Below are 13,519 nucleotides of genomic sequence, written 5' to 3'. Positions count from 1 at the left end.
ACATTTATTAACCAATGAAATAATCAGCATTTTTTGTTTTCCTTTTGGTTGCATGATAAAATCCTGACACACGACACAATGCTTAAGAGAGGGCTGCACTGTGTAGCTGACCGTGCGATGTGTACTGTATGTTCTATTGAAACGGTTTTTCTCTTGTTTTTTGAATGTTAATATGCAACTGAGAAATGGAGATACTTCACGGATCTGATTTTCTTATCGGATTCTGCTAATGGGTCTTGGGTCCGATCTTGGCAAACTTTCAAGCACAACAGTCAAAATGACAAGAGAACTTGGGCCACTATGTGATGTATGTCTTGCTGAATGTTATTTTGTTGACTCTAGTCTTGAAACAAATGTGATGATGTAATTATCTATATTCCGATCAATGGAATGTGCATTTTGCCCTCTAAAAAAAAAAAAAAAAAAAAAACTTGGGCCACTATGTTTGTGGGAGTATTTTGGGGAATATAGAAGCAGAGAAACAAATGCATTTTCCGGGGAAAAAAGATGCAACCAGGGGTACCTGCAGGCGGGATCAAGGAGGAACCAGCACTATGGCTCAAGTGTTGTAATGGTGTCAACAACAGAGGTCGAAGTGATATCCAGAGGAGCAGTTTTATTTTTATTGAGGGATTGAGGGAATGTAATAAGTAAAGGAGTTGTAATTACATCTAAATACTGTACACTTGATAACTGGTACAAAGTCTTTCAAAAAATATATAAAAAAATAATTAGCATTTCAGGACGACCGTTAGCACTTTTTTTTCCTTTTAGCCTGATAACGGATATCGTTTTCTTTCTTCATTTGTGGAGAACAAGGTAACGGATAGCTTTCTTTTTTTCTGTGAATGAAATATAAGAATGTCATTACTATTTAATTGTTATAGATTATCTGCACGGTGCCTTGCTCAACAAGAGATGCCTAACTGCTAATGCCAAGCAAATGGCAATCTAAAGATCAATTATTGATTTAACTATATATTTGCAGAGTTAAAATATTGGAGAAGTTCACGGCATGCAAGGCTAGTTGGATATAACAATCCCATCACGGACTCTGATTTGACCAATTTAAGAATATTCCAAATTTAAAATTTCAAGTATGGTGTACCACGATCTCTCAGTTTTATTCACGGTTAAATTCTTCTGTGCTATAATATAATAAATATTAACAGAAAAGTGTGGCATGTGAATTCAAGTGTCACTGTAGGCATGTGAAAGAAGAAACCAAATCTGGAGAGAGAATAATTGGATGTTTCCCCCGGTTGTATCTTTGCAAATATTTTCTCGTTTTTAAAAAAAGAAAAAGAAAAAGAATAAAATGTGTTGACAATCACATTCACATGCACTGCAAATAGCTCTACGGAAATGTGAATGTCTCTATTGTTCAAACATCAGCTCTCAACAAAAATTAAGAACGCCAGTGCGATATTAGTACAAAATCTCACTTTCAAAAGCATAATCAGGAGCAAGGCTAAAAATAATTTTTCATATAAATGATATGAAAGTATCACTTCATTACTCACCTTTCGAACCAACAGTTAACATATCATCCAAAGGAATGCTTTAAATAAGAAAAATAAGCTTTGAGAAAACCACCCTCTCCCCTCGTACCAGTATGACTGAACTCAAGCTAAACATTTTTCAATGTAAAATCTACAATATACATGCACACTACTACAATAAAGAAGCTACTAAAAAAACAAAAAAGGCAAGGAAAAAGCACATTAAAGTGAGATGTCTCTCTTATTAAAGATATATCCCTCTGTAACCAGCTCCATAAAACATAGCAAAAGGCCCAAACCGGACCAAACCCACCCCAACCCAGTTAACCAGACCAAATCAACGGGTTCGGCGGCTCTGCGCTGGCTTTGAAGAAGGAGATGATGACTTTGCCCTAGCAAAATCCACCAAATCCTTGAAAAGTGCATCCTCTGGCTTAGCCTGGCTAGAATTGCCCTTAACATCTTTAATTGACAAATTATGGGTCTGACTAACCATTCCATCATAACCTGCATCTGCAACATTATTGTTATTATACCCATATTGGGTCTGCTCAAAATATTGCTGCCTCTGGCCATACTTGGCAGGGGGTGGCGGCAGAGAGACTGACGGTTGTGAGCTTTCCCAGGGGGCTTTTGGTAAATCTTCCTTTGCTATGGGGGTAGGTTCCTCAAACTTTGGTGCAGTGTAGTACCCAGGTTTAGGTTCAGAGGTGAGGAATGGGGGAGGGGGAGGGGGAAGGACAGGTTCGTCAGAAGAGTCTGAATGGTACTGGTCACCACTTAAGAAATCTATTGGTGTGGTTTCTTTTGAGGCGGCAGCTGTACCAGCAGTGGTAGTGGTGCTAACAGTTGGAAGAGGGTTTTTAGAGGCGGGTGGAGGAGGAATGGTGAAGGGTTGTTTTCCCTGAGCAGTTGAATTATCTCTAGCAGTCCTGTTAATCACAAAAAAATTATTTATCTCAGAATAGAGATCTTCCTGGATGTGAAACAAATTCTAATTGGAAAGAGAACAAACCTTGTTTGTTAATGAGTATTTCATGCCTACAGTTTCCTATTATATTCTCCTGTACATTGTACCAGTCAGGTCTGGAACTGGAACACATACTAGTTGTGCAGGGCTGCAAGCCCATTGGACTAAAAGGTTGCTCATTGTAGTTTTTAGTAATTTTGTTTGTAAAATTGAAAAAGTCTTTTGCTCTTAAAATTAAACTTTGATCCGAACACAAAATTAGCAAAATCCCACCAATACAGTGGTTGTATGGTAATCTTTTGTTTTGACAATAGAACTGCAGAGAATATACCTGCGGGAAAGAAAAGAGAAATCATCTTCCGGTTCATCATCCTCATGGCTCACATTGACAAAAGGAGAGGAGAAAGGAGCTGATGCAGCCCCACTAGCAGAAGCTGGAGGAATGCTCTGTTTTGCATTTGCTTGATGGGCAACAGCAGTTGCAGGAACTCCACCTACAGGAGGTGCTGCTCCCATTGCTATCTCATCATGCCGTTTAAGCACCCGCTGAATTTCATCATTTAGTGTTAGACCCTGAATTAGAAGTTGTTCGTCCCTGTACAAGTCAACATAAATTAGGGATTCACAAGGAAAGAAAAGAGGGAAAAAAAAATCTGTATTTCATTTGTTAAGATAGGCGTTGCGAGCGAACGTAAAATACAGCCATTTTTATGGAAATGAAACCGTCACGAATCTCCGGTTGGATTTCATTTCTAAACCACCTCAACTTGTTTGGGACTAAAGGCTTAGTTGTTGTTGTTGTATTTCATTTGTCAAATTAAGTCCTGTCGGGACACCTACTTCAACAATAATTCTGATCATTTTAGCTTTGTATTATTTACATGATTACAATTATATTTTCTAATCGAAATTGCATTTTATTATGTGTATACCCAGTAGTGCTGACTAGATCCGTGATGCGAATTTGGTAAGAGCGGCATTGTTCAACTAGGTCCACGATAACCTCCTCTTTCAGACCCTTCATTAATAAGAAAATTGTAAAAGTAATTTAGTCTGGAGAGGATCAGGGAAATGTTGCTGATATGGTGCAGATTCATTAAAACCTAAATCAGGAGAAAATGATATAACCAAAAAGAAACAGAAAAATGTGCATTCTACAAGTAATGGTCCAAAACATGCCCTATTGTTTCTACAAAAAGATTCTGGAGCACATGTCAATCCACCTAGTAGCGCCAGCGGCAAGTTACTAGGATAACTATCAAGAGGTCAATGGTTTAAGCATTTGTGAGCACCAAATATGGATATGGTTAACCCTTCTCCATATATTGACCTTGTGGTGGAAAACCATGGTCCACATTCAACTGAAAGTAGTATGTCAAATATAAAAAATAAGTGGACAAACAAATAATAAAATAAATGCTAATATTTATTCTAAATAAATAAAGAAAAAGCAATTTAAGTGGGTACCTCAGGATGTGCAGGATCTATAGCATTTAGCATCTCAGACAAAACATCAGCTATTCCTTGAGCACTTTGAATGTCCTCCATGCTGGACAAAGTTTCACACATTATTTTACTTTGACACTGATAAAGTACTTTGTTTCATATTGAAGTATCACATGTCACAAGTAAATGAACAGTTGCTCTAGAAAAAGGGTCTAAAAATTAGATGGAACTAGAGGATATTTCCATGATCTTCCATAATGTAACAAACATATCTCATCTTGGTCCCCACATATAAAGCATTTAACATTAGTCATTAAGCATTGCAGTTCATAAAAATTTAGTCAAACCTTGATCTACATAATAAAAAATTGAAGAAAAAAAAATCTTCAAAGGGACTGAAAATTAAGAAAGAGAGTATAAAAGAGTTATGCTACGTATGTAGCCTCAATTTCAGAAAAAAGCTAACTGGGAACAAAATGGTAAAAACATGCAATGTTGAAAGACCAAATGAGAACCTTTAGGACTCCTATAAGAAAAAAAAAAATCATACTTGACAACCATGTAAACAAATTGCGGAACTTAACAAGGAAGATAAAATAAATTACCTCATAGGGGAAGGGTTTGTTTCAAGGGAAGCTTGTATTGCAGCCTCCTCGTGGCTAATATGTACTGGGGCATGTTGTAGAGGAACTGATTGTGGAGGAGTAAATAAAGGCACTATATTCTCTGTTCGTGGTGGAAAATCTACACCATAAGCCTGGCATAAAAGAAAACTATTCATAATTCTTCATGACAGTATCAGATAATCTCTGATGCTAATTTTGCCAACAGCTGAAAAAAAATTCTCCACTTATATTGGGCCATTCAAGTATGAAAAATTTGCCAATTCACATGAATTCTTTATAGAATAAATATCAATAGAAGTAAACACGGTAACACTTTTTTTTTAATTTAGATTTTCATTAATTAAATAAAAGGTAATGAAATGAGTAACACACTATACCCTCAGTTCTCGGTATACAGCATGGTATTGTGGATACTTCCCTGCAGCCCCACCAAAAGCCTCTTGCCAGGTGTCAATCAAACTCAATATCTTTTCTTTCACACCCAAGTCAGGCTGTAAAAAAATTGAGAAGGAAACAACATAAATCTCTGTTCTAGCAATTCTAAAAGAACACAAGTGTAGAATAATTCCTTCTCTCACCTTTTTCTTGACTATTTTCACCATATCATGTAATATATCACGATCAACAATCTGATGGTGCACTGCATCGCCACAGTTCTTGCTTAGAGTCTCCAATGCCTAAAACAAAAACAAAAACAAAAAAAATTAGAAAGACAAGTAACTAACCTAAGAAATCTTAACCTCATACTTCTGAACCTTAGTGGCAGTGGTAGGACATTTGATAAAGTTAAGAATACATGTGAACATTATTGGCTCTTTGTTCAACAGTACTGAGTAAATGACCTGATTTGGTTTCACTAATACAAATATCTTTTTTATTGCTTATGAAAAAGATCTTTATATAAAAAGAACAATAGCACATATCCCAAATCAAATAATAGTAAAGACAGAGAAACAATAGTTCATTTGATAACTCACAGTGAGTGCAAGCATTTGAACTTTGGGATTTTTACTTCCTAATCGCTTCTTCAGAAGCTTAATTGCATCCTTCGTCTGTCTGCAATTTTGAATAAAATTCATCAGTTATATTCTATAATTCAAAAATAAAAAAGAAAGAGAAAAATGTGAATGATTTCCTACAAAGGAAGCATTTATATAACACATAGTGTGCCACAAAACACAACCAAATAACAGAAATATGCATACTAGAATACAACTCACATAGTTACACAATGACTGTCTACAGAAGTATGTTCATAAGGCAAGCATGCATCTGTGGCTCTGTGCGGGCCAGTACCAGTGCAAAATGGTTGGTCCGAACCAGTTTTGAGGGACACAGAATGGTCTTGAATTCCAAAAATTAAGTACTTTATTGAACAAGTTCAAAATAAAGCATGCGGTGGCTCAATCAGCCGCCAATTATGCTAAAAAGCCCCAAATAAATACTAAGCTAAACCACAACAAGCAAAAATAACAACAACAAATACCAATTCAAAATCAAAATCAAGTCTTTTTCGTATTCACTCTTCCAACTCCAACTATAACGATTAAACAGAATTTCCAAAATAAACTGAGCTGATAAAAAAAGACATACGCAGGGTCCATATTGATAATGTCGCATAGCTCGATATTGATCGACCAATCAGGTCCTATTAGCATATCACTGGTTGCTCTCTCGGCGCACGCCGCTGCTGCGTTCGCCATCCTGTATCAAAACAAAAAACCACAAACAAAAAAGGAAAAAAGAAACTTCAGCTCTTTCCGGATCGAGACCACCGATATAACAGAAAACCGAAAACGACAGCACAACAAGAACTTACTAGATCTGAGCAAAGGAAGCTTAGAGACGATAAGAGATTTATTAGATCGGTGGATCGAACTGATCCCAATTCGGTTCTGAATATACAGGAGAAAAGCGTCGTGATTACTAGTTGGGATTAGATAGAGTGTGTGATACTTTTCTTCAACGCGGGGCAGAGAGAAAGGTGGGTCGTGTTAGGAGAAGAAATGATTAATTAAATGTATAAATAAAACCGGAGTATAGCCGTCCCGTAAGAGTCTCTTAATAGATATCTAATAAATGGCGGTGGTTTCCTTTTGACCCCAGTTGTCAGTAATAAATTATGAATGACCAATCCTTGAACCGGATCTAAGAACCTTCTAGACGAATGGGGAGCCTAAAGGCAAACGCTAAGTGAGGCGGAGAGGTGTGAAAGTAATAAAAGGTGTCGAGTTGTACAACGCAGAATGCAGACTTCATGCGCTGAAAATCCCAAACCTCTCCTGAGGTTTATTGCGGTTGTCACAATTAGTAAAAATCGTTTTAAGAAAAATATTTAATGATAAAAACACCGCTCTGAGCCTCTGACCTTTCTGGAAGGTGTTGTACTATAAAATCTTAGCTTAGCTCATAAAAGTATTGTTTCTCGACTAAAAGAAAATTAGAATTGCAGTCTTGCAGATCTAGATAAAAGATGACGACTGTCAGTTTTTAAAGTTTATTGCAAATGGAATTTTCAACGCAACTAGCAGTAGCAGATGGAGTAGTGTATTGAAATAGCCGCCCGAGTTGGATCCGGATCTGACCTCCCGTGGTCCGTATCAGACCAAATCGTATCTATGGTCGGGTTTGGAACGGGTAGGTGGGTAACTCGGATAAGGGTTAAAACAGGCTGGGATCAGTTTTTTGGAAAAAAAAAATCCGTGATAACCCGGACCGTGTCAAATCCGTACTCGCCCAGACCGGACCGCCTACCCACCCGGACCCCGAAAAAATTCAAATAAAAAAAATGGTTTTAAATTGATTTATATCTTATTATAACAAAATTTATTGATTTCAAAACTTCAAATATGCAATCATGTGAAATGAATTTTGATTTATATTTTATTGGTTTAAAAAAAGCTAGAAGAAAAAAAACCGGACCGAACCCGTACCCACCCGTACCCACCCGAACCAACCCGCAGACCCGTGCTACCCGGAGGTTGAGCCGGGTCGGAGTAGGGTTTTTGAAAATAAATCCGTGCTACCCTACCCGAGCAACCCGCGGACCCGAGCAACTCGTGCCAGTGCCAACCCCCCGTCGGCGCAGGTTTGACCCGTACTCACCCGGTCTAGCCCGTTTTCAATACACTAAGATGGAGCTATGCTTTGGAACTATGAGGGTCAAAAATATATGGAAATTGATTGTATTCTTTTTTTTATAAAAAATGAGAGTTAATTTTATAATATCATAACATTTTATTTTAAATTATATAAACAATCATATAATGTATCAATTTTTTTGAAAAATATAGAGGTCTTTTTTTTGAGGAAAAATATGTGTCTTGCCCGTATTTGATTAATAATTACGGTTACAAAGAATTTGTAGTTGCATGTCGAAAATAAACACAAGGTGCTCAAATAAATTTGAACAAAAAAGGGGAAAATAACGAAGAGCAAAGAGGAATGAAAATCTAGGAAAGCATATAAATAAAACTGAAAATAAAGCTAAGAATTAAGGTTTATTGGTCCGTCAATCTTCTTCTGATGGTTTAACGTGGCGAAATAACAATTGCGCCACTTCTTCTAGCAATTCTTCATGTGTTTTATGTGAATCTCTGAAGATCCTCGCACACCTTTCCCTCCAGATAACGAACATCGTGACCAGTAGCATTCCCCTTTTCTTTTTGTTGGTTGTCAATTGCATCAGTGCTTCAATTGGTTAAGATTTCATGTGAGTTGGGATGTCCATGAGTCGGAACATCTCCTTAGCAAAAGTACACCATGCCACCATGTAATGCGTCGATTCCTCGTCCTTACAACACATGACACACATGTTTGTGATAGGCCAACCTCTTTTCCTTAGATTGTCTATCGTCAGTAGCTTGTTGTTAGCTAGGAGCCATCCAAAGCCTTTATCCTTGGTGGAACCTATAGCTTCCATAGACGATTTACATGTGTCGAGATTTCTGGCTTAATTTTCTCGGTAAGCACTTTTCACTGAGAATACTCCGGTGTCTATCCTATTCCATCTTATGTCATCCTGGGTTTGATCATTGTGTGTTACCACCCTTGTTAGGTATCCTGTGAGTGTTAGGAGTTCCTCTTGTGCTATTATTGTGATAACTTGTTGAAAAAGTTTCCTAATCGGGCCTTGCATGGATTCCTTTAAAGTAATTTTAGTATCTAAGGCATGCGAGAACAACGAGGGTAAGTGATGTTTCAAGATCCCATTTCTCCAGTTGTGGTTCCACAGCGATACATGATCACCTTGACCATAGATGTGTGTGACTGTCGTCTCTAAGAAGGCATGACACTCTCGCACGGCACCCATAAATAGAGGGGATACCAGTACCTAGGGGTGTAAACGGATCAAATATTATCCGATTTTATCTAGATCTGAATCCAAAAAATTACCTAAATTATATGATCCGTATCCATATCCGAGACTATCCATATCCGTATCCAAAAAATTATAACGAATAAGGATACAGTAAGGCTTTTAAATATCCGTATCTTACCGTTTACACTTTTAAACCACAACAAATGTGTTATATGTTCTTAAATTGATTTATTAAATTACATATATATATATATATATATATATATATATATATCTTTTTTGATGAATAATATAACACTATGACATAATTAGTGACTAATATTTTAATAATACAATAGATGTTTTGTAACTAACAAGCTAATTATGAAAAATATCTGTATCCGTCCAATATTTAATTCGTAACATTTAATATCTGATCTGTATTCGTATCCGAGACTATCTATATCCGTATCTAAAAAATTATAACAGATACAGATACGGTAAGACCACTATCCGATCCGTATCCAACCGTTTACACCCCTACCGGTACCAGGTTGTCGTTGAGTTTTATTCCTTGAAAAATTGGTTTCCACATTCTGTGCTCTTGTTTTTGCCAGTACCAAGACCACTTCATGAACAGTGCCTTATTGAATAAGACCAGATCTGTTACTCCAAGACCACCGTATTGTTTAGGTTTGCATACCATATCCCAGTTGGCCAGACTCATCTTGGTTGTATGTTCACCCACTCCCTGCCATAGAAATTTTCTCCTAATTTTATCAATATGTTTGATCACCCACTTTGGTAGTTTGAGGGCCATCATAAAGTATGTCGGTAGTGCTGAGAGAACCACATTTAACAAGACCAATCTACCTGCGATAGATAAGTGTTTGGCAGCTCATCATGATAATCTACAATTCAATCTATGTATTAGTGGCAAGAAGGCTATTTTTGAGAGCGCCTTGTTAGATAGGGGCAATCTAAGGTATGTGAAAGGGAAAGAGCCTTGTTTGCAATCGAGGACAGCAAAAAGGGGGCTGTGTCTTACGGTTGGGGGTCAAATATCAATAATTTTGATTTTTGTGGGTTCGTCTCTAGGCCTGATATTTTTTGGAATACCGTGAGTGCTATTTGCAAGGCTTAAAGCTGTTGTACCTCCGGTTTGATGAAGAAGAGTGCATTGTCCGCATAGAGAAGACATGGTTTCATGCCTGGGAACGAATGTCTGATTACCCTTGTAGTCGTGAGTTTCGTAAAATATCTTGCTAGAAAGTCCATAGCGATAATGAAGAGTAGTGGTGATATTGGATCACCTTGTCGAACTCCTCTTTTTAGGTTGATTTTTCTATCGAGTTGGCTATTGACGATGACTTGCGATGTTCCCGGCAATACTGCCCTTTGAACCCATGTTATCCATGATTCCGAGAAACCTATGTTTATCATGACCTGCATAATGAAATCCCAGCTGACTATGTCAAAAGCCTTTTTATGCCCGCCTTGTAAAGTGTGAGAGGCACCTTTCCTTGTCTTGCTCTACAAAGAGTCTGTTGAGCATAGATGAAGCTTTTTGTTATTTGTCTGTTATTCAAGAAACTTGTCTATGCACTGTCGATGATTTTCATGCATCCTTTCTTGCAACCTGTTAGCCAGGATTTTGGAGAAAATTTTCTACACTCCGTGGATCAGATTGATCGGTCTGAAGTCTTTTGGTCTAGTTGGGGCTTCCGTCTTTGGTATCAGAGTTATGTAAGCAGTATTGAGAGGCGATAGTGGTATTCCTCTATCAGTGACTGCCGCAAAGATAGAGGTTAAGTCTAGGAGCAGAATCTTAACTAACTTTTTATAAAATTCTATTGTGTATCCATCCGGACCTGGGCTCTTCCCGTTGGGAATATTGGTTATCGTAGCCTCAATTTTCTCTAGTGTGATTGGTATTGGTTGTGATTCTGTCCCCATAAGATTCACATAGAAGTCGAAGAACACCTTGGCCTTTGTTCTGTGGTCTGAGTATAGTTGTTCATGTTATTGCACTTGCATAATGTTATTCGCTTGCTTTCTACTAGATGCATAAGCATGAAAGTATTTTGTGCCTCTGTCTCCGTCCAAATTCCATTTTGCCTTTGCACGTTGTTTCCAAATATCTTCCTGCATGGTAGAAAGGTTAGTGTATCTAGTAGTCCAAATCCCATTTTGCCTTTGCACGTTGTTTTCAAAATAGAGGTCAATTGACTCTTATTCACCTTTTTTACATCCGCCCCTAGTAGTCAAAATTTTATAATAGAGTAATGGATAGGAGGGAAAAAGACACCATTTAGGCTTCTAAAACTTTGTTGAGCAAAGACTATATGGTGATAGCAAACAAGTATGTTAGAACCGCAAATTTAGTGCATTGACATGAGTTTTGTCTCTCTGTAGAGAGAGAGGGGTTCAAATGATGGGGGTGTATCAAAGTCCTTTATATATATATATATATATAGAGGAGGGTTCAAATGCCTCCATGTTTTTGTGCCTCCATCATGCCTCCATCTGTTTCTATCATTTTCAAAGTTCAAACAGTCGATCCGAACCGCTCAACCTAACCTCCATACTAAAATATGCTTGGAGACCAAATTTTATATTTTTAGGAATTTTTTTACTATTTTTTTAGATAGGTACAAAATCAGTAAATCTGAACCATCTAAAAACAGTATTTTTGCACCTATCTAAAAAGATAGTAAAAAAATTCCTAAAAATATAAAATTTGGTCTCCAAACATATTTTAGTATGGAGGTTAGGTTGAGCGGTTCAGATCGACTGTTTGAACTTTGAAAATGATGGAGAGAGATGGAGGCACGAAAACATGGAGGCATTTGAACCCTCCTCATATATATATATATATATATATATATATCATATGTTTTTATTTTTTTGTGTCTCCGCTATTTCTCTATTTTTAGAACTAAATAGACTTAAAATTTAAAATTTTAATGTTAAAATAATAAAGTTATATGATATAATGCACATGTAGTAGATCACAACATTTTGATTAGTATCCAGATCTAGTTAAAAAAATAAACCAATTTGAATAAATTTTGGACGTTAATTTTTTAATATATTAATTTATATGAAACCAAAATCGAAAAGTAACACTTTTTTATGTATGTGTAGAGAAAATCACATCTAAATGTTTTATTTTAAAATATAAATTTTAGATTTTTTTTTCTATTAGAAAATTACAAATGGAGACACAAAAAATGCAGACCTTTGAAACCCTCATGCAGAAATTTTTATCCATAACACAAATAATATTTAAAAATTCAAACATAACATCAATTTTTCAAAATCTTAAATTATAACTCAAACGCTAGCATTGGTACCATCCCTCCTACCGCTGACAAGATGTCAGCAATACCATTTCCCTCCTACCGCTGAGATATTTTTTAACTTCTCAAACATAATTAAAAATATGGTTGGAACATATATGGTTACTAATTTTAATATTATTTGAATCTTTTTTTGTAATATTGATACTCAATTTCGAAGTGTTGATTATAGTAAAATTAAATTTCTTGGTGAATAATTAATGAGTTTTAGAATCATAAACTTCATCGATATTTTATTGAAAAAACATTGATGTTTCATTACAAAAAATTGACAGTGTTCATGCAAATTACACTTCTTAAAAAAAATCTCCTACCACTGGCATTGCCAGCGGTTGGTTAATGATTCGAGATTTTGAAAATCTAATGGTTTGTATGAATTTTTGAATTTATTTTGTGTTATGGATAATTTTTTTTGCTTTTCATGTGTCAAACATGTAAAATAAGTACAATTTTGAACGTAATGCACTATAAACTAGAGGAAAACAAGGTGCATTTGTGCACATAATTTTGTTTGGGTAGAAATTCACATTTAGTTAAGTTGAATAAAACATTATTATTATATGAAAAGTCACATTTTTAAAATTTAATATTTGCCTACGGGCGCTTTTGATGCAAAACAAAAGAAAATTGTTATTTATATTATACGAAATTTAAAATTTTGATTCTTATGAATTGTTAAAAAAATATGTTTGATTAGTAATTTTTTTTTCAATTTCAGAATAAATAAACAAATTAGTAGCTTTGGGTCAGTGTTTTCGTGTTTTGAAATTTGCCCTTTTCACCGGCTCTTTCGTTCTCTTCTTTTTGTTTTCACCACATTTTCTATCTGCTGATTTTTACTTCTTATCTGTCTTCTGTCTCCATCGAGTTATTAGTCGTAACCCACATATAGAAAATGTTTGAAATCTACCACAGACATTGTCCACTTCTTTGACAGAATGAAATCTGCTCTTTTTCTTGAGAAAAGGAGGACCCTCCTATTCTCCAATTCGAACCGTTTAAAATCAATCAAACGGCTTTAATTACATCTGATTTATTTTGTGCTTTGAGATTCGTGTCATGTTAAAAATAAATCAAAACCATTTGATCGATGTTGAACGGTTCGGATTGGAGAATAGGAGGACCCTCCTTTTCTCAAGAAAAGGAGCAGATTGGCTTCCCTTCTTTGACATCTCTATATATTATAATTAATTAAATGTAATCATTGTTAAGAATGCATACCTTGTTGTCAGGCATACGATGTTAAAAATTACCAACTTCAAAAACTAAATCATAACAAATTGAGTTGTTTTCTAGACAATCTTTATAAAAAT

At 35.9% G+C, this 13,519-nt stretch overlaps 1 protein-coding gene across 2 annotated transcripts; it reads right to left on the bottom strand.

Annotated features, from left to right (window-relative positions):
* Positions 1-1,481: 1,481 nt before the first annotated feature.
* LOC144552672 (Target of Myb protein 1) lies at positions 1,482-6,550 on the bottom strand. 2 transcript variants are annotated; one of them, XM_078300674.1, is made up of 10 exons: positions 6,364-6,550; positions 6,138-6,248; positions 5,522-5,600; positions 5,123-5,221; positions 4,922-5,035; positions 4,524-4,675; positions 3,940-4,021; positions 3,405-3,490; positions 2,804-3,067; positions 1,482-2,434 (listed from the first exon to the last, which is right to left on the bottom strand). In XM_078300674.1, exons 2-10 carry the CDS (start codon positions 6,245-6,247, stop codon positions 1,840-1,842), a joined length of 1,581 nt encoding a protein of 526 aa, XP_078156800.1. In that variant the 5' UTR covers position 6,248; positions 6,364-6,550; the 3' UTR covers positions 1,482-1,839. The 2 variants fall into 2 exon arrangements, with proteins under 2 accessions (XP_078156800.1, XP_078156793.1); XM_078300667.1 differs by having other exon boundaries at positions 4,922-5,221; positions 6,364-6,544.
* Between the last annotated feature and the right edge of the window lie 6,969 nt (positions 6,551-13,519).

This window comes from Carex rostrata, chromosome 1 (assembly GCF_964058835.1).
Source record: "Carex rostrata chromosome 1, lpCarRost1.2, whole genome shotgun sequence".
NCBI classification, from domain to species: domain Eukaryota; kingdom Viridiplantae; phylum Streptophyta; class Magnoliopsida; order Poales; family Cyperaceae; genus Carex; species Carex rostrata.
The sequence above is the reverse complement of the archived record's forward strand: the minus strand, read 5'-3'. Positions and strand labels throughout refer to the sequence as shown.

Coding starts and splice junctions, on each gene's coding strand:
- LOC144552672 (XM_078300667.1), bottom strand. CDS start 6,247: ATGGCGAACGCAGCAGCGGCGTGCGCCGAGAGAGCAACCAGTGATATG. Junction 4,676..4,921: donor CTGTATACCGAGAACTGAGG/GTATAGTGTGTT, acceptor CTTTTATGCCAG/GCTTATGGTGTAGATTTTCC. Junction 3,068..3,404: donor GATCTAGTCAGCACTACTGG/GTATACACATAA, acceptor TGACTTGTACAG/GGACGAACAACTTCTAATTC.